Consider the following 21417-nt stretch of genomic DNA (forward strand, 5'->3'; position numbering starts at 1 on the left):
GCTTGTGTTTGGTCTAAACAGAAATATTATGAACCACTGCATAATGAAAAAAAAAACCAAATGCTGCAACTGGCACTGCTGTATTGTACATCTGATCTTTTTAAATTGCTAGCTGAGTTTTTTTGCTATGGTAACTCCTCAGAGGCATAATGAAGTTCATCAGTCACTGGAACTGTCTCCCTGCTGTGATTTGATTTACTAAAGTGTCCCAGATGAAAATGATCTGCAAACAAATGTAAGGCTTAATTTTGTTTGTGTATTTTACTGACAACATATTTGCATGTGTTAGATTCTCTCTTTCACCCTCGCCTTCTTCCTGTTATGTACAAGGAGAGACTGGAATCTACATACCTTTTAACTTCTTACCTTGTCAATTCCTCAAGGCCTGAAAGGAATGAAGTCCTGAAATCTGACAAATATTCGCCAGTAATTTCATTAAATAAATGTAAAAATGGGTTTGATGTTGCCTGCTTAATTCTTACTGGGTTATGATCCTTAAGTCAGAATCACCACCAATTCAACATAATGAACAGTCCCTGATCAAAAGAGACTGGATTATACAAACTGAGAAACAGAAGTGACAGTCTAGCTTATTAAAATCATCCTTCTGGTCCAGGGTTAATGGTATAATTAGAATATACTTTAACTGCATTGACCTTGTATGTATTTTCTTTTGGATATGAAGAAATAAAATTAACATTTCATTAAGAAGCTGTTCTCTGGATCTTTTTTTGGTTTGTTTTGGGGTTTTTTTGGTGAGTTTAGCTTTCCACTGTACAAATGACTGAATAGACATCAGTTTTGCAAGGACTTATATTTTAAAATGCTTAATATCTTGAAGAAGTTCTCAATGTTACAGCTCTGGCAACCTTAGAAAAAGTCCAGAACAATTTTTGTTGTTTTCTTTTCTTCCAGATACTGTAATCTTATAAAGATAGTGATATGGCCAGTCATTAAAATGTGCTAAGGCAGCAAGATATTTTAAGTCCATTCATAATACGGAGCATGAGCAAAATCATAAACGAAGAAAAAAAAAAGCAACAAATGGACAACTCATGCCTAAAGCTAGTTGCTTACTTAAATGTCTTGCTGAATAAGAGCCTGAAACATACTATTACAGTTGGCTGGAACAGCTAAACTGTGGAAAATCCTGATATTTAATTTCAAATAGGAGCACAAAATCTAGATTTACTGCAAAATGGAAATGCCAAAGTATTTCAGCTGAAAGATATGGAAATGAACTACAGAATATCTGAAAAATAATTGAATTCACAAAATACCAACATAATATCCTATAAAAGCCTGAATGGATGAAAGTTAAAATGAAATGTTTACCATATCAAATACTTACTTAGTCAAAATATAAGAGAGTCAGACTGGTTTGTCTAAACTTGTTTCCATCAAACATTTCAGCAAAGTCAACAGAATTAAATGTGCTATTTAGATTTGGACAAAACAACACAGCTTGCTGGAGCTGTCCCATCCATCAGCACTGCCTATTATGTACCTCCTCACATACTCTTTTCAAGCTGGTGGTAACATTATATGCTGCATAAAGGATCTACGTTAGTGACACCGCAGCTGGCTTTGTGCAGCTGAAATTGCAGTACTGTTAGTCAAGTGACAGCAACAAATAAAAACTAAATCAACACCTGAAAAACTAGCAAGGTGTGTCTCCATGCAAGTCCTACCAAAAAAAAAAAAAAAAGTTAGCTTTTCAAGAGAGTACCTTTGACTTTCATTTGGTTGTTTCCATAGGAATTTAATGTGGAAAAAGAAAAGCAATTTGGTTCAAATACTTACTATTGCTATTTTTTTAGGAAGGTAGGCTACACTAAATTTCTTATGTTAGAATAAAGCCAATCTACTTTGCTGTGGATATATCTCATTCTTTTTGATTGTAAAGAAGAAGAAAAAAAATGTAGTTACAAGATAATTAGCAAGTTAGTTCATTTTAAACTTTTGTCAGAATCACGTTTCGACTAGACTCTTCTATACCCTCCTTTTTCCATGCCGGATCTTTCTGAAACACTGCACAGGCACTGGGAAATCTGTGCAGAGTGAGGGACATGTCACACAGCTACCCCTAGGGCGCAGCAGGGAATAGAAATTTTTCTTCAGTCTCTGCATTCCTCTCAATTCTATAGTGACAGTAAGCTCTGCCAGCCACTCCCCTGGCCCAGTTTCATCTGACTGCATACCAGCTCAGCCGTGTCTTTATCCTTGTCTGGACACAAGGGGCAGCAGTAGTTGCCTTTTCTCCATCGACCCGGCCTGCAAGGAGACCAAGGGAGCACACTGGGCTTCCTACAGATCTGTCCTGGATTGTACAACAGCACACAGTTGGGCTTGAAACAAGAGCAGAATAATGCAATTGCATTCTTGTTTTAGCAAAATCAGAGACATATTTCTGTCAAAACCTCCGTAATTTATGCAAGACTTTTCATGAGAGATTAAACCAAGTCACAGTATTTGGATCAAGGTGATAGCACTCTCTCCTGTGAACTGGAGAGCTATGCTTTTAAAGTTGGATTCAGTTCAGCAGAAAAAAGTGAAAGATCAGGTTGAAAATTTGAATCTGTTTATAGACGCTGAACTCCTCCAGAGCTTGTTAGCATTCATTTTCACATCTAGATACCATCTAGCTGGGCTGAGCATGTTAGTTTTCATGAATTACAGCAAACCTTTATGTAATATGTACCATAGAATAATGAACCTCTATTCTATGCTGACTTGTTTTAGGGGGGCAGTCTTCTTAAACACTGGGAAGTGAAAGGCAGACATGCATCCCAGCTGTCAAATTTTATATCAGAAATTATTTGGAACAGTTGAGATACCAAACCATAAAAACAGGGATTTATAAAGGGAAAGCCAACTCAGCCTTAAAATAAACTTCATATCTTTCCAGACACAGACTTCACATTTCTCACTAAAAACAAAGCTTTGATGATTCTCAGAGGTATGTAAATTCTGCAGTAATTCATTTACTCAGTGACAATGCTCCACCTTCTATATCAAACCTCCAATGTGTCATTATACAGTAGCTCAGGACCAGCTCTTTGTGTGAATATATAAAGACTCTGAATCCTGCACTGAAAACAAAAAGCAAACCCATTTACTAGCTGTTTGATGTCTCATCTTAGAAAATGGTTTAAGAACATAGAAATTAAAAGGAAAGCTTTCTCCTAACCACTTTCTCTGTATTTTCAGGTATTCTGTAGATCGACACACTGATATGGACAGAGTATTCAACATCAATTCAGGAAACGGTTCAATATTTACTTCAAAACCCCTTGACCGGGAAACACTGCTATGGCACAACATTACAGTAATAGCAGCAGAGATCAGTAAGTCAAACCTAAATACCGCTGCTGCCCCTGACGTAATGAATTTAGCTTTCTAGCTGAGCATGTGGAAAAGCATGGCTGTTCAGATGTCAGGTTATATGGATAGTCCACTCAGTCCTAATGAAGAAGTGGAAACTCTGCAAGAGGTGGTCTGCAATTTTGTGTTTACTAGGGAAACAGTTTATGAAGGGGTAACTGAGCTGAGCAGGGAGGAAAGGCAACAATTGTGTGTTTTCTAATCAGTAATAGGCATTTTTAATTTTGAACATGATTGTTGAATATGAAACTGGCATGCAGCAAGCAATATGATTTAAAGACAAACTGCATTCCATGGCTGAATCCAGTCTAATCCAGAATGAATATAGCACAGGCAGGATGTTTTCAAGTAAGACTAAGGTGGCTGGGCTGAGCTAGGTGTCCAGACCTTAATCAGTTTTAAAGATTTCCATTTTTAACTTCTTTCACGTCCTTTGAAATTTTAAGTTATAGTTACAAATCACTTTTGTCCCTTAGTTTAGGATTGCTCAGAAGAAGTAATCTTGTGCTAATACTGGTCATGTTGATTTTAAGAGCTGAAATGCCAGGGGGCTAGATAAGGATGTGTATGCTAGGTGGCCTTAATAAAAAACCCTCTTTATTTAGTACATTAGCTATAAGCATGTGACATGCTCAAATATTAGGAAATGCATTTCTATTTGCTCTTGTAGAATTAGTGTGTATGATTGTGAAGCACAGTAGAATGGTAGATAGATCTAACATAAACGCCAGTTCTACAACTGTCACAAAGTCTCTATGTTGTGTGTGTGTGTATGGATCAATCAGCTGCTGAATGGTGAGAAGAGTGCAACTAAGGAATATCTACTTGACTCCAGCTTTCCTTATTCTGTAGATCTTTTTAAAACTGAAAACTGATGTGAAACAATACTCCTGAGGAAAGCATATGGGGTTATGTAAAAGCGTAGCGGGCTAGACCCTACAGGAATGATGTTTCTTAATATTTTTCTCCCTCTTTTGAAAGCTTGCACATTTGAATGGTAGGCATGTGGTTTCAGTATACCAAACACTGACTTCTGGCTGGCTGTTAGTCAAGTGTTTGTGTTTCTCTTCAGTCTGAAGGAGTGACGATAGGCCAAGAGTTGTACACTACAGAGAGCTCCTGGATAGAAGGGGAGAGGGAAAACCACTTAAAAAGGAAAGAACAAGAATATTTAGGAAGGACAGTTGCATTGACCCCAGCAAAGCTGAAATAATGTAAAATACAGAAAATTGTATACTATCTGAAAATCAGCTTAGCATCTATACAAAATACTCATTTAGTTCCTTGCCTTCGCCCCTAAGAACAGACCTTCTACTGGACCATCACAACTAAACCTTTTGTGTCTGACAGAGGATTCTGTCTTAATTTCAATTTCTCTTCAGTCTGGATCCTTCCAGGCTACAACAAGCTACTCCCCAGGGTGTGCTTCATTAAGCCTAGACCAAATTTGGCATAACTGGGGTAGATGCCTTCCAAAGGCAATTTTCTTGGTTCAAATACAGCTACAAGCCTTGGTCTAATCCAGGCTTCCTCACTAATTTTTTTCTCAAGAGACTGGACTGGAAAGTACTACTGCTTAATGTTCCTAGGCAAAACCAGTAATTTCTAACAAGGCTAGCTGAAGTCCCATTCCACTAAATTCCAGCTAATCACTGATTGCTCTCAGTGACATACTATCACGTCAAACTCTAGGTATATTTCTCTGAAGTTATCTAAAAGAAATATCCAGTCAAGTTACACGCAGGATGTTCATTCAGATGCATGGGTGTTCCCTTTGATATGAAAAAAATAGTAAAGTCATAAAGAGAAACATGTTTCTGTGACAACTGTTCGTGGCTTCATTTTACAGTAGAAAAAAAAGAAAAAAGTACAGAAGTTGTTTGGCTTTTAGTTGTCTAGAATTATCATTAAGTGTAGATAGCTCCTTTTTTTTTTTTTTAATGTTCTTCTTTTCACCAGTATGAGCTGCAGTTGCTCAGCAGCCCAGAGAATTATGCTGTGAGTGCTGCAGACATATAGCTGGTGAAACACTGGGTCAGTCCATCTGCCATAGTCAGAAGGCAAACTGGCAATAAAATTCAGTACACAGAGCTACTGATTCACAGCTGCAGAATTACAGCTGATTTACCAGAGAGAATCCCCAGAGTATTTTAAAATATTCGTTCTTAACACTAAAGGTTAAATCAAACATTGGCAGGTCTTTGAGGCTGTATTCAGAAAAAGAACTTCAGCAGTTTGGTTGCTGGCTCAATAGAAAACATACCACTACAGGGATGAATAGGTGTAAGCAGTTTGTTGAGTCTGTAAAGCTTTTTTTGGAGATGGAGCCCAGCAATAATTAAAGAATAATGAAAACAAATTAAATGACATCCATTAATTTGCAAAAATAGTTTGAAAGATGACAAAAAAAGGCTTAAAGATGTGTATATATATTTCATCTTACACTTCCATTAAATCAGAAAAAAGGCCTATGTCCATAGAGCATAGAGGGGTTTTATGAAATTTCTATTTATTACAGTATCATTTTAAATTGTGAGATTCTTAAGCATGTAGAAGTAAAATGAAAATATGTGGTTCATGGTTCAAAAAGCGTAAAAGAAAACAATTGTAATTCTTGAGAGGAGAAGAAACACATTCGCCAATATATTTGAATGTATTTGTTAGAAAGGTATGCCCTTATAAAATAGTCTTGCCAATAGTCCTGCAACTTCAAATAAGTACCTTTGATTTCTGCCTACTATAAAAATTCAACATTTGTATTGATGCATTTTAGCATAGCATTCAGCCTAATCTGTCTTATGTATAAACAGTTATTTAATACATTGAATGAATTTAGCCCAATGGTTCATATTAGAAAGTGGTTTATGCCTAACGGAATCATATTAACTTCAATGGGACTGTGGAGCTTTAAAGCACAATATTTTGTCAAAATGACTGAGCTCTGTAATACAAATATACAGTGCCAATTTTGGAGAAGGCATTTTCAGATGTATAAAAGTATGATAAACACAGTAATAGGACTTTTATTAAAGCCTAACTCAACAAGCTACTATAATGAATGCTTGCAGAAGCATACAGTCGTAGATCTGCTGTATTTTATTGCACATTTTTCTTTCCATTTGAATCATAGGTTAAAATGCATTAATAAACTATCCTAATATGGGTAGGAAATTAACATAGCAAAACTCAGTGCAAGCCCTCATGAAATGGAGGGGGGAGGTATTTATTTTAAATGACGCTAACTTCAATCACACTCATTGCCTTATAGATTTCACTCTCTCACATTCCCACACCCACATATTCCCAGGCATGGAGGTGGATATGTCTGAGTGACCTGGCCTAGATAATTTTTATGTCATGTGGAGCACAAAAGACAGAGATCCAGTCCTGGCAAAGTCTTCTGGTTTCCTTTTTATTGATGTTGACAAAATGATTTAGGGGCAGATCTTGTACCTTTTAGGAGTCAATGGTGCTTTTTTGCCTCAGAATCTTGACTATTTCACCATTCTAGCCAGCTCCTAGGCAAGATTGCTGCCTGTTGCCTTTCTTCCTTATTTCTTAATGAAATCTTCATGACTAAGGCCTGTCTCACTCCGACAGGAAACGGAATGGTCCAACAGGATAAAGAGTGATCTATACAATCTGCTGCATTTCCAATCTTCTTCATTTTTATTTAGCAAGATGACAATATTTTCATCAGTATTTTATGCTCAGGAATACCTTTGTCAAATTCAAACTTTTAGCACTATACAGTCTCTATAGGGGAAAAAACACCATATTTACAAGTGGGGATCTGCAGATTCTATATAGTGCTTATGTTCTGCAATGATATCTTTTAGTGTTAATTCTAGAATATCAGCCAAATCAATTCACAACAGATTAGAAAATATTTGTGATCACTGCCACAGTTACTATTTATATAACATAATGGTAATTATGACAGTTTAAGGAACTGTGTTACGAGATTTGTAGGGGACAGAATATTATGTATGGAGGTGGAGAGGGAAAAAAAAAGTCACTCAATCCGATCTTCACAACTTTTCATTCTTCCTGTTAAGGAAGGGACTGGTGAAGCAGCGGTGAGGCCACAGCTTCAATACTGTGTTCAGTTCTGGGCCCCTCACTACAAGAGAGACGTTGAGGTGCTGGAGAAGGTCCAAAGAAGGGCAACAAAGCTGCTGAAGGGTCTGGAGCACACGTTTGATGAAGAACAGTTGGGGGAACAGGGGTTGTTTAGTCTGGAGAAGGCTCAGGGGGGACCTTAATGCTCCCTACAACTACCTGAAAGGAGGATGGAGCAGGGGGGTGGCTGGTCTCTTTTCCTAAGTAACAAGTGATAGGACAAGAGGTAATGGCCTCAAGCTGCACCAGGGGAGGTTTAGATTGGATAATAGGAAAGGTTTTTTCACTAAAAAGGTAGTCAGGCACTGGAACAGGCTGCCCAGGGAAGTGGTGGAAACGCTGCCCCTGGAAGTGTTCAGACAAGGCCCTTAGTGACATGGTTTAGTGGTGGACTTGGCAGTCCTGGGGTAATAGTTGGACTTGATGATCGTAAAGGTGTTTTCCAACCTAGTTGTTTCTATGATTCTATGAATATGTTCTAGAAACTTTGCTGCCACAGAACTGTGTTAGGTTAATAAATAGATTTGATTCCAGCATTGTATTTATGTGTATATAGATATCACACATACATTCATAACCATTTGGAGCATTCAAAGGAATTTGTAAATCCAGGACTCCTACCCCATCTTAAATGTATAGTTTTCACAGAATCAGAGTAATGATAACACAACATGATTTGTGGAATTCACCCCATAGTGCATTCCCCAGAAATCAACAGAATATAGGTGGAGTGTTGTGAGTAAGACAATTTAGGGCAATGAGCCTGTAAGACTGTCCTTTTCTTCTCCTGCACTGAGTCAGTAGCTGGGCTAGATAAAATCTTCCATCTTTCTGGTTTTATCATTTCAGACAACCCAAAACAAAGCAGCCGTGTCCCAGTGTTCATTAAGGTTTTGGATGTAAATGACAATGCTCCAGAGTTTGCCATGTTTTACGAGACCTTTGTCTGTGAAAATGCAAAGGCAGAACAGGTATGATGTCTACTTGTAATAAGAAAATATTCCAAATTATTTGAGTTTTGCTACTACATTTTCATCACCTCATCAAGAGGTATTCTTTGCATTGCATCACACTATTGGTTTTGCAAAATTAAACCAAAGAGTGGTTGCACAGTATCTGATTACACTTAGTATTCTTGCAGCTAATGTGACAGTATGTTTTAGACTGTTGTTTTCTGTACTGCACCTTGTTATCCCTGATTCATTTTTGTTATGTAATTCTCTGCTTTATTAAGGCACTTCCACTGCCTCCTTCAAGTTTCAGGTTCGTATCTGTTACAGGTCCTGTCTGTGATATAACTATTTCCTGCCATATAATTTTCACACTACCAGAACCATTGCTAAATGGTTCAAAGTAGCAGAAAATTTGGAAGATTCAGCCAAACAATTCCTGTGACATGCAATTTGGGTAGTCAGCTTGGACTGTCTCACCTTTTATCTCTATTTCATGTCACATGCAAAGGTTTGCTACTCATCTGGAGTAACATCAACCCAAGCCTACTCTTGAATGCAACATGATTTTCCTGCCAACTTTCAAATTTATCATATTACAGGCTGGTGGTACAGGCTACAATAGCATGGTGATCCTAAATAGCATCAGCAGCACATGGATCATTTTTATTAAGCTCGCCATAGCAGCATCAGCTGCCTTAAAGCAGAAGAAAAAAAAAAATATAGTAAGATTGCTTTACAATCATAGATTACATAAATAATGTTTGCTGACTTTGAAGATAATTTTGTTCTTATTGTTTCAGCTGATACAAACATTAAGTGCTGTTGATAAAGATGACTCTTACAGTGGACATCAGTTTTCATTCTCCTTAGCTCCCGAGGCAGCCACCACCTCAAACTTTACACTACAGGACAACAGAGGTGAATTTCTAGGAAGACTTTTTTTATTATCTCATCCTTGTTTTCAGCCTTCAGATGAAGATTTAATGTATGCTTTGTGTTTCCAGACAACACAGCAGGGATTTTCACCCGAAAAAACAGATATAACCGGCATGAAATGAGTACCTACTTCTTGCCAGTGATAATATCAGACAATGACTACCCTATCCAGAGCAGCACGGAAACAGTGACTATTCGAGTATGTGCTTGTGACCACAGAGGAAAGATGTTGTCCTGTAATGCAGAAGCCTTGATTCATCCCACTGGTCTAAGCACTGGAGCTCTTATTGCCATTCTTCTCTGTATCATTATATTACTTGGTAAGTAGCTTAGAGTTATTTTTTTCTTTTCATGGTTATTTTGCATTGCTACAAGTGATTATACCAAGGCTAGGACAAGAACAAAGCAAAGACATCCTTGTCTTATCCTGCTTTTTTATTATTGTACTTCCTTCTCTGAGGGCCGCTTACACATACGGTGTGCAGAACACATCTAATCTGAGATATCTAGAAGTTTGCAATGCCGAAGCAAGAGGAGGCATCTGAGCTCCACCCTCTGGTCAATGGAAAGAGGCAGGCACTTATAGAGAAACACTGATCCCATCCCCTTATGGCTATCTGAGGTGGACCAGACTAAACAACCAATGCATGTGTCTATTTCTTGCTGAGCACAGAAGGAGGGCAGGTAACTTCCTTTAAACAAATTAACTTCCCACATGTAAACTGAGGAGAAACAAGTCTTAGTGCTTCTGTTCTGCTGAAAAAGGTTGATGAAATAGAGTGGCTACTAAAGCACTCCCTCAAAAGCTGCAGGGTCCTCCCTTTCAGACACCTGTGAATATGAACAAGGTGGATCCTGAGTATGCAGGATATACAGATCTCTGGATACAGCACTTACAGGTGGTCAACTTTTTTTTTTTTAATAAAAATAAAGACAGATTGCAAAATCTCTCACATTCGTTTCAGGTTTCACCCCTCTTGTACAGCAGAGACCATCAGTTCTTTGGCCATTAGCCAAAGCCTATTCATCTGGGGAGAACTGTATGATGCAACACAGACAGTTCTGAGGGAGATGTTGTTAGTCACCTTTAATATATGACCAAGAAAGAAGGGAGTCAGGCCAATTTTATAGCAGTAGGGTCGAGCAGGGGAGAAAATGTTTGCTCAGTGATTCTGCTTCTTTCTACTGTACTTGTATTTTCCTTGGACATGCTCATCACCACTGCAGAATCATCCTGATCTTTACTATTAGAAAAATTTCCCTCTCCAGTGATGAGTTAAAGACTATGTTGTGATTCTCAGACTTTGACAATATAGTCATGGTTTGCCCAAATAAGCACTATCCCATTTTCATAAAAGATTCCCACAAAAACAATCTTACCCTTAATTCACCATTAATTTTTCAACACATGATATCATTTCCTCCAAGAGCTGAGATCACTTTATATCAAGTTCCTTACCAGATAAAGAAATCTAATGCTGCAGGTAGTCTTGCAGTCATTAGTACAACTGTGTTCATTAATATCAATCTGACATTAAACGATTTCCTGTTTTATGTCAATCGAAAATAACTGATTCTGTGTGCTAAGCAGCACTTTATGTCAATTACTGCTCACGCCACCATGCACCATAAGCAGATTTTCAATTAACTCAGCTATATAATTTTCTATTTTCAGGCTGGTTGCAGGGTTTACATGTGCAACCACTACTGAGTGTAAAACAATACCCTGGGTAGACTCGAACCACAGCTTAAAGGTTAGCAGGAACAAAAATGCCTGTAAATTGCTAGGTTTATTTGCAGTTTGAGTAAGTCTAGCAGCTTATCAGGAGACCTCAGATACTGTTAAACACTGACATGCAAATAAAGTTTATGTACTTTAACATAGAACTTCTAATGGTTTTTTTTGCCTGCAAGTTCAGTACAAAATAAAAAAAAATCTAAGTATCAGAGATGTGACATACTTATCAAAGTCTCGTCCTTGTGTATTCTGAGTAGCACCTTTTTGTTCATGATACTTCAGCAACCCATCAACATAAAAGCTATCATTCTTATGATATTACTCTCAGACAGTTCTACTGGTCACTATTCCAGATGCCCATACAAAATAGAGGCTGTATTTCTCAAGTTCTCCAAAATTTTCTCCAGCTATCTCTGTTCTCTCACATAGACTTTTCTCCAGTCCTCCCATGTAGCTTTATGTTCTTAAGGAAGAGAATTCTCTCTTACTGCATTTTTACACAGCAGCACAAACAAGCATTACTCAGATTAGGACCCCTGTGTAACAGTATAAGTAAATCCTCATCGTTAGGACAAGAGCCTGAAGCTTTCACCATCTGAAACACTCCTCCTAATTCCTCCGGTTTCACCACCTTACTTATTTCCTGCCAACTCATTAACTGATGTTTTCTCTTTCTCACACTATTCCTATGGTAAAAACACAACAGGAATTACAGCACTTTTCTACTTTATCCTGTCTTCTTGGAATCCCGCTATAGTCAGTGAGTCAATGGAGAGAAAGAATGTAAGACTTTTCCACAACATGCTTGAGCACACCTACAGATAGCATCTTGCTCTAAGCAACCCTGCAGGGGAATCCATCGCTAAAGTAAAATAAATAGTCTTTTTGTCTGTTGAAGGAAGCTAAGAAAGACAAGTTTCAATGGGCTAAAATTTTATTTGGGGATGACCTTAGTCCTTGGCGTTGCCCTTAGAAAGATTACAAATGAGGAAGGTACTGCCAGAAAAAAAAAAAAAGTCTTTAATGGTTACTGTGCTTTGACTCACACACCATGTTAAAAACACATTACATGAATGGTAATTTTGCTCCACCTTATAATCTAATATCAATGAGTTTAGGTATTTTCTGATTTGCTTTGCATTTTGTTTGAAAGAACTATAAAGACCGCAAGATGTGTCATTTCTTGGAGTTTACACAACAGAGCTGAAATACTGGGCGCTGTGGACCTCAGATTACCAAAGCACAGTCATAGTAGCAATACATCCATGCTCCTTGCTGCTGCTCATTTGTAAATATTCAGCCCTTCAGCACCTTAAAGTAGAATCCAGCTAAAAAAATCTGAAATTAGCTTCTGAAGGAAATGAAGTGTTGAACATATCCCCTTCCTTCCTCTGTGTCTACTTCTCCAACAGTACCAGGGATCATTATTGAGTAAAGTATTTAAATTTGGATCTGGGCCTTGGAAAGTGTTTCTGCCCTCCAAATAAATTAAAAATACATGTATACACACACACACACTTTAGAATGAAAGGAATAAAATATCTGTTTGAGAAATCTCATGCCTTTGGCAGATTAAAATATACCATTACCATATCTCATCAGTCTAGGATTTAAGCCATGTACTTTTTTAAGGTGATGTACATTGTAAAAACACACCAGTGAAATTACTAAAACTTGGACCTTGTGCTGTCTGAAAATACATTTCATATTCCAGGCTTTTTCCAGAGGAGGATAGATTTACTAATCTTGAAATGCAGCTTTGCTAACCTTTTATCATAGCCCAGTAGATACTAACCTTGTCCATAGCACAAGCTGCATCTTCTCCCAGGGGTTCAAGGTAAATAACATCTGATGTTACTGATTTTGAGGAAAGTGTTTCTTCCTTCCCAACTCTCATGAAACTAGTTCTGTTCTCAAGACAACAGAACTGCTATATGACTCTGGGTAAAAATGGGCCTACTGACAAAAACACACTCCACTTGGCTTCTTACAACTTGACATCTCCTTTCTTCTGGTGCACACCTATGCCATTTCATCTCCCAAGGTACTCCCAGAGCATGCACAGCCTGAAAACCTGATGTGCACATTTGCAGTTTTGCAAAACATCTTTTAAAACTTCATATTCAAGCAGAGGCACAGCATTTCTTCTGAGTTTTAATGGAGTTAGGGATTAACCTTTCCCTTTCTCTTCCCCTGTTACTTTTGTTTCTAGTTACAGTGGTGCTATTTGCAGCACTGAGAAGGCAGCGGAAAAAGGAGCCTTTGATTATTTCGAAAGAAGACATCAGAGACAACATTGTCAGTTATAATGATGAAGGTGGTGGAGAGGAAGATACCCAGGCATTTGATATCGGCACGCTGAGAAATCCCGAAGCCATAGATGATAATAAATTCCGCAGAGACATTGTGCCGGAAACACTTTTTATGCCGCAGCGGACTGCAACAGTGCGAGATAACACGGATGTCAGAGATTTCATTAACCAAAGGTTAAAGGAAAATGATATAGATCCGACGGCACCCCCGTATGACTCTTTAGCAACCTACGCGTACGAAGGTAATGGTTCTGTGGCTGAGTCTCTCAGCTCCCTGGAGTCGGTGACTACAGATGGAGATCAGGACTATGATTACCTCAGTGACTGGGGACCTAGGTTTAAAAAGCTGGCAGATATGTATGGCGCAATGGACAGTGACAAAGACTCTTAATATGTTGCCTTTTTTCTTTTCTTTTTTGTTTTCATTCCTCATTTTCAGAAACAGCATTGAGATATGTGAGGTGGCTATTTTTTATTATTTCTCCACAGATGTTCTACCCACTCAAATTGTCTAATGACTGCAGTCTGTGTGGATCAGCCACCAGAAAACTTTTTCTAGTATCATTTTATGAGCTTCCAAGAGGCAAAATTCTTATTTTTCACTGCATCCAGTTTACCAAGCCAATCTTACAGGCACGGCAGTATTGGAGGGGAAAAAAAAGGATCCGATGGGAGCAATGTTTTTACTTGTTCTGCTTATATTGTAAATTGGAATATATTACTGTTTAAGATCACTTGCTCTTTTTACTTGTATTCAGACTATTCAGCTCAGATGACTGCTCTGTCAATCGTGTATTGCACATCCCAATGTTATGAGGTACCATAGTTTACCCTATGTATTATAGCCAAAAGTAGTGGTGATGGAATGAAGGTTTTTTATACAAGTAGAGTAAGCTGAGAAAAAACCATCAAACATACATTTTACTCACAAGGAGGGTAGAAAGGCCTAATGGTCATTTAAACCTAAGTGTTTTTCTAGGACTTGTCGTTGCCCCCAATGCACTGAATCATATAACATACACGTATATATAGTTCATTGACTGCTATGTATATATTCTTCTGACCTAGCATTGCTGGAGAGATGTGTGTGCGTGCATGTGTGTGTGGTCAGTAGCCCCAATATCTAATTCTTAGATGATTTCCCAATTCTAACCCAGACTTGCATTGTGATATGGGGAAAGTCATCTAATTCAACCCCAGATTAGATCATGACTTGGAGGAAAGAGCAGATCATACCTGTGCTTTTCTTTGTACTTCTTTAGTCAGCCTTCACCTGCACATCAGTTCAGTGATGGCCACTGCGATGGGGAGGGGGGAGACAGGCTTTTCATATTCAGCCTGTTCTCATGTAAAGGAGAGGAGTGGTAGCCTCAAGGGGACTGCCACCCACTGGGACAAAAGGAGCAGCTGCAAAGGAGGAAAGAGTGCTTATTTTGTCCTGACCTTCCCTGCCTGGATGCCGAGGGTGGATTCCTGTCTGACTCTGCCTAGTTTTACTATCTGTAAAGTGGGGAAATAACGCCTACCTCATCAGGATGTTGCAAGAATTATATAAGTCACTTGGAAAATGTTTTAGAGATGGAAAATGCTGGCATTCTGCCAGAGGAAGTAATTTCTCTTGCTTTTGGGTGGTTGTTTCATCTCAAGAGTCAAGCCCTGAATGCACCAGTGAGAATCAATTGTCATTCCAAGAGCCTGAAATAGGGTTTATAACCATAGCTCTTTTTTTTTTTTTTTTTTAAATAAACTATTTAGCCAGGGATGTTAAAGGCTTCACAAAAAGGTAAAATTTTAATCACAAGTCTCTCTGTATACGTTCGTTTATCCACTTTGCCAAGCTAAGCAATTTTTGTCCAGGGATAGGGTAGGGGAAGATGCTGTAGTCTCGGGCCAAAAGAGTTTTCTTTATAGCTTGTGCACCATTCAGTACCTCTGCTGGTTTGTCAAATGCATGCAGTTGCTGTTTTTCAAATCCAGCCATCTAGAAGAGGTTATTTGGAGAAAACCCTAAGGAACTGCCATGGGACATCCAATTCCGGGAGCTAAAAGCCACCCTGAGTCCCAAAGTAGGGACACAGCCCATGGCACTGTGCCAAGGAAAGAAGGAAGATTTTTTTTTTTTTTAAATATACCTCATATATAACTAATTTCACTTATTTAATTTTGAAACAGTATTTAATACCAGTATTACAGGCAGGGATCTATTTTCCTCCTCTCCTGAATCTTAAGAGCATCAGTTTGAAAACTAAACAACAGCTCCAATTTACTCTAAATATAGAGAAGGGGAAAAAGTTAATAAAGAGAAAATCAAAAGGGATTAAAAATTAATCCCTAGAATTCATTACTGCTAGAGATTTAAATAGAAAGAGCAGTAAGATTCACGAGTATTAGACTTCTACAAGCATGACGACATAATTTCAGGTTTTGTGAAACAGTCCCTGTGAAGAGGACGAGCCAGCCATGTGGAGGTGTCTCGCTGGGACTGGGAAGGATTATTCTGCAGTAGGAAGCACTCCACATTTGTAAGTTTAGGGCAATGCAGCTAATGGCTTGCCGATACCCAGCATGACAGATAGATGGATGTTCAGTGTGGAGGAGTCCAGTGTTTCAAAGCATCCTGAGCCCCTGGTCTCCCTGTTGGAGGCCTTTTATGGTGCTTTAGTCCAGCAGAACAGAATGCCGAACTCCATCGCGTAGGAAGGCTGAGCCTGTCATGCCTGTTACAATGGCAATGGCACAACGAGGCCTTTATTATGTCCTTCTGTGAGCCCCTCAGTAATTTAAGATGATAAAAGCCTCGAAAGTTTAGCCCTTCATGACTTCCTTGAAACCAGAACATCCAGGAGGCAATCTCTCTGAAACCTGGCTCTGGCGCATACAGGAGGGACTGGATTTCAAATAAGTGGAGGAGCAGCAGATTCTCAGCACCACCTGTACACATCCCTCACTCTGGGCTGCTTTCCTCATTCACTCAGTGGAGACAGTGTACCCCTAGGGAGCTCTTCCCAATGGCTCTCTAACACACGCCTTTGTCTCACCCTTCACTGCATTGCGTTGCCTTGAGCTCAGAGTCCAGCTCGACACCCAAAGTGAGCCAGTGAACTGCCCCTTCCCCTCCTCAGGCCCTGAGGAAACAGGTTTGTGCATGAAGGGGATGACAGAGGTGGCTGTGAAACCGCACACATATTTGGCCCTGCAAGCCACCCCCAGCTCACAGGGAAGGGTGCTTGACTTGTCACCATCTTTTGATTGAAGACAGACCGTACGCCCTGAAAGGGCTGGGCCACACTGCAGGTCAACTTTCACTAGTCATTCTTTTGGGTGGAAAAAAGATGATAGGAGAATCACTAACCTCCTTGTAACTAGTTTCCTATGTTCGTACAGTGATTTTGACTGATTTAGTGATTGTTAGTAGCAGTCCAAGTGCAATTTTTTTGGGTTTTTTTTCCTTTTTTACCTTTAATTGTAAACTGTTTTTCTCTTGTCCATTGCGTGACACAGTGAGTGGCTACTCATGCCTGTTGTGTAAATATATTATATAGAAAATTGTTATGTCACCACAAATATGGTGCCTGAATAGAAAATTTTCTTCTAAGGAAATTCAAGGCAAACTTGCATTCAAATTATTATTTATGCATCTAGGTTTTAAGGTCTACTTTTTCCTGCAAATTAGACAGATTTAGCATTTCTCACACAGAAAGAAGAGTTCAATTCTGTCTTTTCTTCTTGCTTGGCAGTACCACAAAGTGCAATTTATAAAAGCAGTACTGCATATTAAATATTGAAAGTGCCATATTGCAGTGAATACAAAACTTTGCAGTAGTATTTCTTTGCACTTTGTTGCATGCCGGCGTGCTAAATGATAGAAATGAGTATTTAACAATGCTTTCATACAGTGCTAGAACTCTAATTTATAGATAAACAAGTGTTAGAATATGGACTATGAAGTGGTTTTCAAGGCTGTTTTAAGCCTGATTTTCTTACACCTATTTAAGAAGGAGAAATATTATTAGGAAGCTTCGCTAAGCCGGGTAGAGAGATGAGCAATGAAGTTGGCTTTTAATTTGGAAAAACTTCTGATCTGACTGGGGACCTATGAGAAGATACCAAGGAATTCAGTGGAGTTAACATGAAACCGGAGCATGTTTTACAGGAGAGACTTTTCCAGCTTTGCTACTGCAGAACAATAACACCTCTACACTTGCAATGGAATAAGGTTTCTAGTATAGGTATTTCATTCCAGCTCCCAAAACAGCCACTTTATTCTGTAAAAATGATTTCTTTTTTTACTCCAGAGGAATATTTCAGGTTGAAACTGATTCTATCCTATAGCAGCACTAGTATGGAGAGACACAGCAGCACATGCCTCCAATGCAGTTGTGCCAGGAAATCTCTCTATGTAGACAAGTGTTTGAAAGAGAGCTGAGGCAGAAATTTCCAGCGAGCTCTGGACAAGGGAACTTGGGGTTCCCACACGGTTCTGTCAAAAGTACCACAGGACTGGGATGTGCTCCCAAACCAAACATAGATGGAGATGTGTCTAACCATGAGAAAAACAAGTTGTCTGTGTTTTTGCAGTTATTGCTGGTAAAAAAAAAAATTGCTGGGAAATATTCTGAGTAGAAGAACAACACTCCACCTGTACCAAGACATATATTTTCTAAATTTGTCCTAAGAAACAGATATATTTTTCTGACTTTTTTTTTTTTTTTTTTTTTTTAAATGTTGTCAGGTCTTACTTGACTTTATAGACAGGTGTTTCCTAGCTGTTAAACAAGAATGGGAGAGGCAACCTTCAAATAATGCACTTTTGGAAGTACCAGGCTACATTACAAGGCTCAACATTTCCATTTCTCTGTCACAAAACAAATAAAATGTCCCACAAAACCCAACTAACTGAACATCTGTAGTATCATAAAAAGCAGAACGGTCATAAAGAAGTAGAGCAGGGAGAAATGGCTTTGGGAATGTTTCTCTGCACATATGCAGTATGAATAAAAAGATGGGAAATGCTGAACATTAGAAGCCGGCCATGTTTCAAAACCAGACATTCATTTTCAGCAGGACCAATGATGCACAGTAACTTCTAGCACTTCCAGGTTTCCTACAGCAGCCAGAGGAAGATTTGCATGGATAAGAAGACAGACATCTTTTTCAGACCAAGAAAATTAAATCCAGGCCATTTCCATGCAGATCTCTGGGAAAGAAAGTCCCTTTGTCTTGATTACTATTAAAACTTGTTAAATTTCTGCAGCTGATGGTCTTCTGCAGGGTGAATTACAGATAGTGAGCAGGTAACTTCGCAAACACCACTGTGTTAGCTCTTCCTGTCACCATCTATTTTAATTCTCTCCATGTTTCCCTCAGCTACAAGTAGTATTGAAGTGTTTCAGAAGACCACTGTCTCAGCTGGATGCTGCCAGCTCCTGCCCGTTTGTGTTTCAATTAGCAGTGCAGTCTGAGCTCCCTTATCAAATGAGAGGTGACAAATTAACAGTCGTTACTCTACTTCCAGTAAGTATGAACTATATCGTAAGTTGTGAAAGGCAGGGCTTTTTTCCAACCCCTCTAGACCTGCTAAACAGCAGCCTCCTCCAATAAATGTCAAAACTACAACATTTTCAGTTTAGTCTTCAGAAAGACTTGTTTTCTTAGAGATTTTTTCTGTACTTCAACAGGAACAAAGGCATATTTAATGCCTCATGCATTGATCCAGAAGGAGGGAAAAAGTCCACAGCAGCCACACAATGTTTTGATGTAGTTTTGCATCTCCCCTCAGTAGTTTTATTTAGGCACAGTTGAAACAACCTTGATGCTGTCCATCATTTCACTCTCAATACTACACTTCTGAGCCCAGACCTGCATTTGTCATGCGCTAAACACTTCTGTGAACAGTTCATAAAATTCAGCAGTAGGTATCCAAAAGCCATGTCTGGAGTTACAGGCAGTACAAGTCAGAGAGCTTGGAGTTTCAGGAAGAACAGAAAATGAATTGAATGGGGGGATGGAAGGGAGGTAGTCAGTCACAAGCAAAGTACGTCCATGGCACTTAAAAGCCACAAAGCTGTCATATTATGAACAGAGTTACTGGATTTCAAAGGAGTTTTTACAGAACCTGCTTTTTTTTTCTTCTTTTTCTTTCCTCCCTGCATGTCTTTTGTTTAAAAAAAAAAAAAAAAAAAAAAAGAAGGAACAAAAAATTAGGAGCTGCTAACTTCAAATTTCTCCTTCCATAAAGTCAATTTGACAAATTAAGACATAAATCCAGCATATAGAGAGATTCTTTCCACTCCCATGAGCTTTTGACCTTTCCTATGAGACTGCACTATTTATGTAAATATATCTGGAGATACTTTCTATAAGCTTTTAGTTTTCTATGATCTATTACCTTAGTGTTTATTAAAGAAACAAATGTATAGAATTATTAAACATTCAGGTGAACACAACAAAGAAACAACACTGCAAACACAAAATTGTTGTGGATTTTGACACATAAAAATCTCTTCAGAATCACTGTACTGTTTTAATTCTGTGATTACCTTCATTGCTTTGAGAAATTAAACTGAAAAGAAAGGCCTTATAATAAATGTATGTGCATCTTAACTGTGTTGCTGAGCGAAATCTATCTAGCAAACTCCTTTTGCGATTTGTGATTTTTAAACCCTTAAAATAAATGCTTTTTGGTATTGATTTTTTTTAATTAAAAACACTTCCAAGCATAAATTGAAACCGATGCCTCCACCTGAGGAGACTTACTTGCTGGCATGCTTCAGGCACACAGTCCCTGGTGATGCCATCCCCTGGTTGCGCCAAGGGAGCCTCAGCATCGGATGGATCTGGTCACTGCTCAGCCTAGAGAGACATCTGCATGCTATAAGATTTTTGTCACCGAAGAGATTTACACCTAGAAGCTTCCCTGTGCTGCAAAGGGATCCATGCTGGAACAATTATCTCTGCTGCAGCGTGGATGGGCAGTTCATTATGGTCAGATGGCAAGTGTGCACTCTCTCCCTTATAATTCCTGTTCACTGTACTGGCTTCTTTTTGGGGGTTGGGGGGCAAGGGGAAATTAAATTTAAGGATTTAATGAGAAACCAATTTGAACAAAAATTTCTCACAGACAGAGTGAATTTGCCTTTTTGCAAATTGATTTTTGTAACAAGTTATTTATATGATACTACTTAATAAATTGGTTTTTTCTAACTTGTTTTTTTTTTTTTTCTAATTCCATGTTTTGTATTTACAACACTATCACAGAAATAAGCCTTTGAAAAGATTCTACAATCACATTAAGACACAGGGGTAAATTGATTCAGTCTTTCAAATTCCATTTGTAAGTGTCTGGCTTACAACATGCTGTAAGAGCAGTAGGATCACTCTTCTGTGATAAGTGCTGCCTCCCAAAAGAATTATATAATTTGAGAAGGCATCACTTAGCACGCTTACTTTGAGGACTATATTAGTCTATGATCACAAGCTAAATTTTGACTAACCAAGGTTTTCCAGGAAATCAGCAGGAGCATTGTTGAAATAAAAGCATGTAGAAGATCTTCCTTGAAGCATATAAAGACCATATAATTTATAACAACACTGTTCAGTTATTTACCTTTCATCATATGAGGTCCAAAAAAGACTTACAGTCTCAGTTCACTTATGGAGAGTTCGAATGTCATTTACAATATCTTTATACATAAGGAAAACAATCTCCAGAGAAAATTAATCATTTTAACACTTCCTTAATAAAAGATCTGTCTACATCTCTGAAAACTCCATCATGCTTAAATTTTTTCCTAAACACAAGCACAAAGAAAAGAATGGGAAAGGTCACAGTAAAGCAGTACTTTATCAAAAGCAGTAGAATGAGCCACAAAAAGCAAACCAGTCTAACACTGAAACCTGTATATAGTTCATGAAAAAAATTAGTAACTTCTATACACAAGGAGTTAGCCTAAACATCCACCTACAATCTTTG

At 38.4% G+C, this 21417-nt stretch overlaps 1 protein-coding gene across 2 annotated transcripts in view; it reads left to right on the top strand.

Annotated features, from left to right (window-relative positions):
- Nucleotides 1-20648, top strand: part of CDH6 (cadherin 6) — a 105638-nt gene extending 84990 nt beyond the window's left edge. For both annotated transcript variants that reach the window (XM_030480791.2, XM_030480799.1), the window contains 5 exons: nucleotides 3211-3347; nucleotides 8356-8477; nucleotides 9260-9377; nucleotides 9464-9715; nucleotides 13346-20648. In XM_030480791.2, the coding sequence (XP_030336651.1) occupies nucleotides 3211-3347; nucleotides 8356-8477; nucleotides 9260-9377; nucleotides 9464-9715; nucleotides 13346-13836 (1120 nt within the window). In that variant the 3' untranslated portion in view covers nucleotides 13837-20648. The remainder of the gene's footprint in view (nucleotides 1-3210; nucleotides 3348-8355; nucleotides 8478-9259; nucleotides 9378-9463; nucleotides 9716-13345) is intronic.
- The last annotated feature ends 769 nt before the right edge of the window (nucleotides 20649-21417 follow it).

The sequence above is a fragment of the Strigops habroptila genome, chromosome 1, assembly GCF_004027225.2.
Source record: "Strigops habroptila isolate Jane chromosome 1, bStrHab1.2.pri, whole genome shotgun sequence".
Classification (NCBI taxonomy): Eukaryota; Metazoa; Chordata; class Aves; order Psittaciformes; family Psittacidae; genus Strigops; species Strigops habroptila.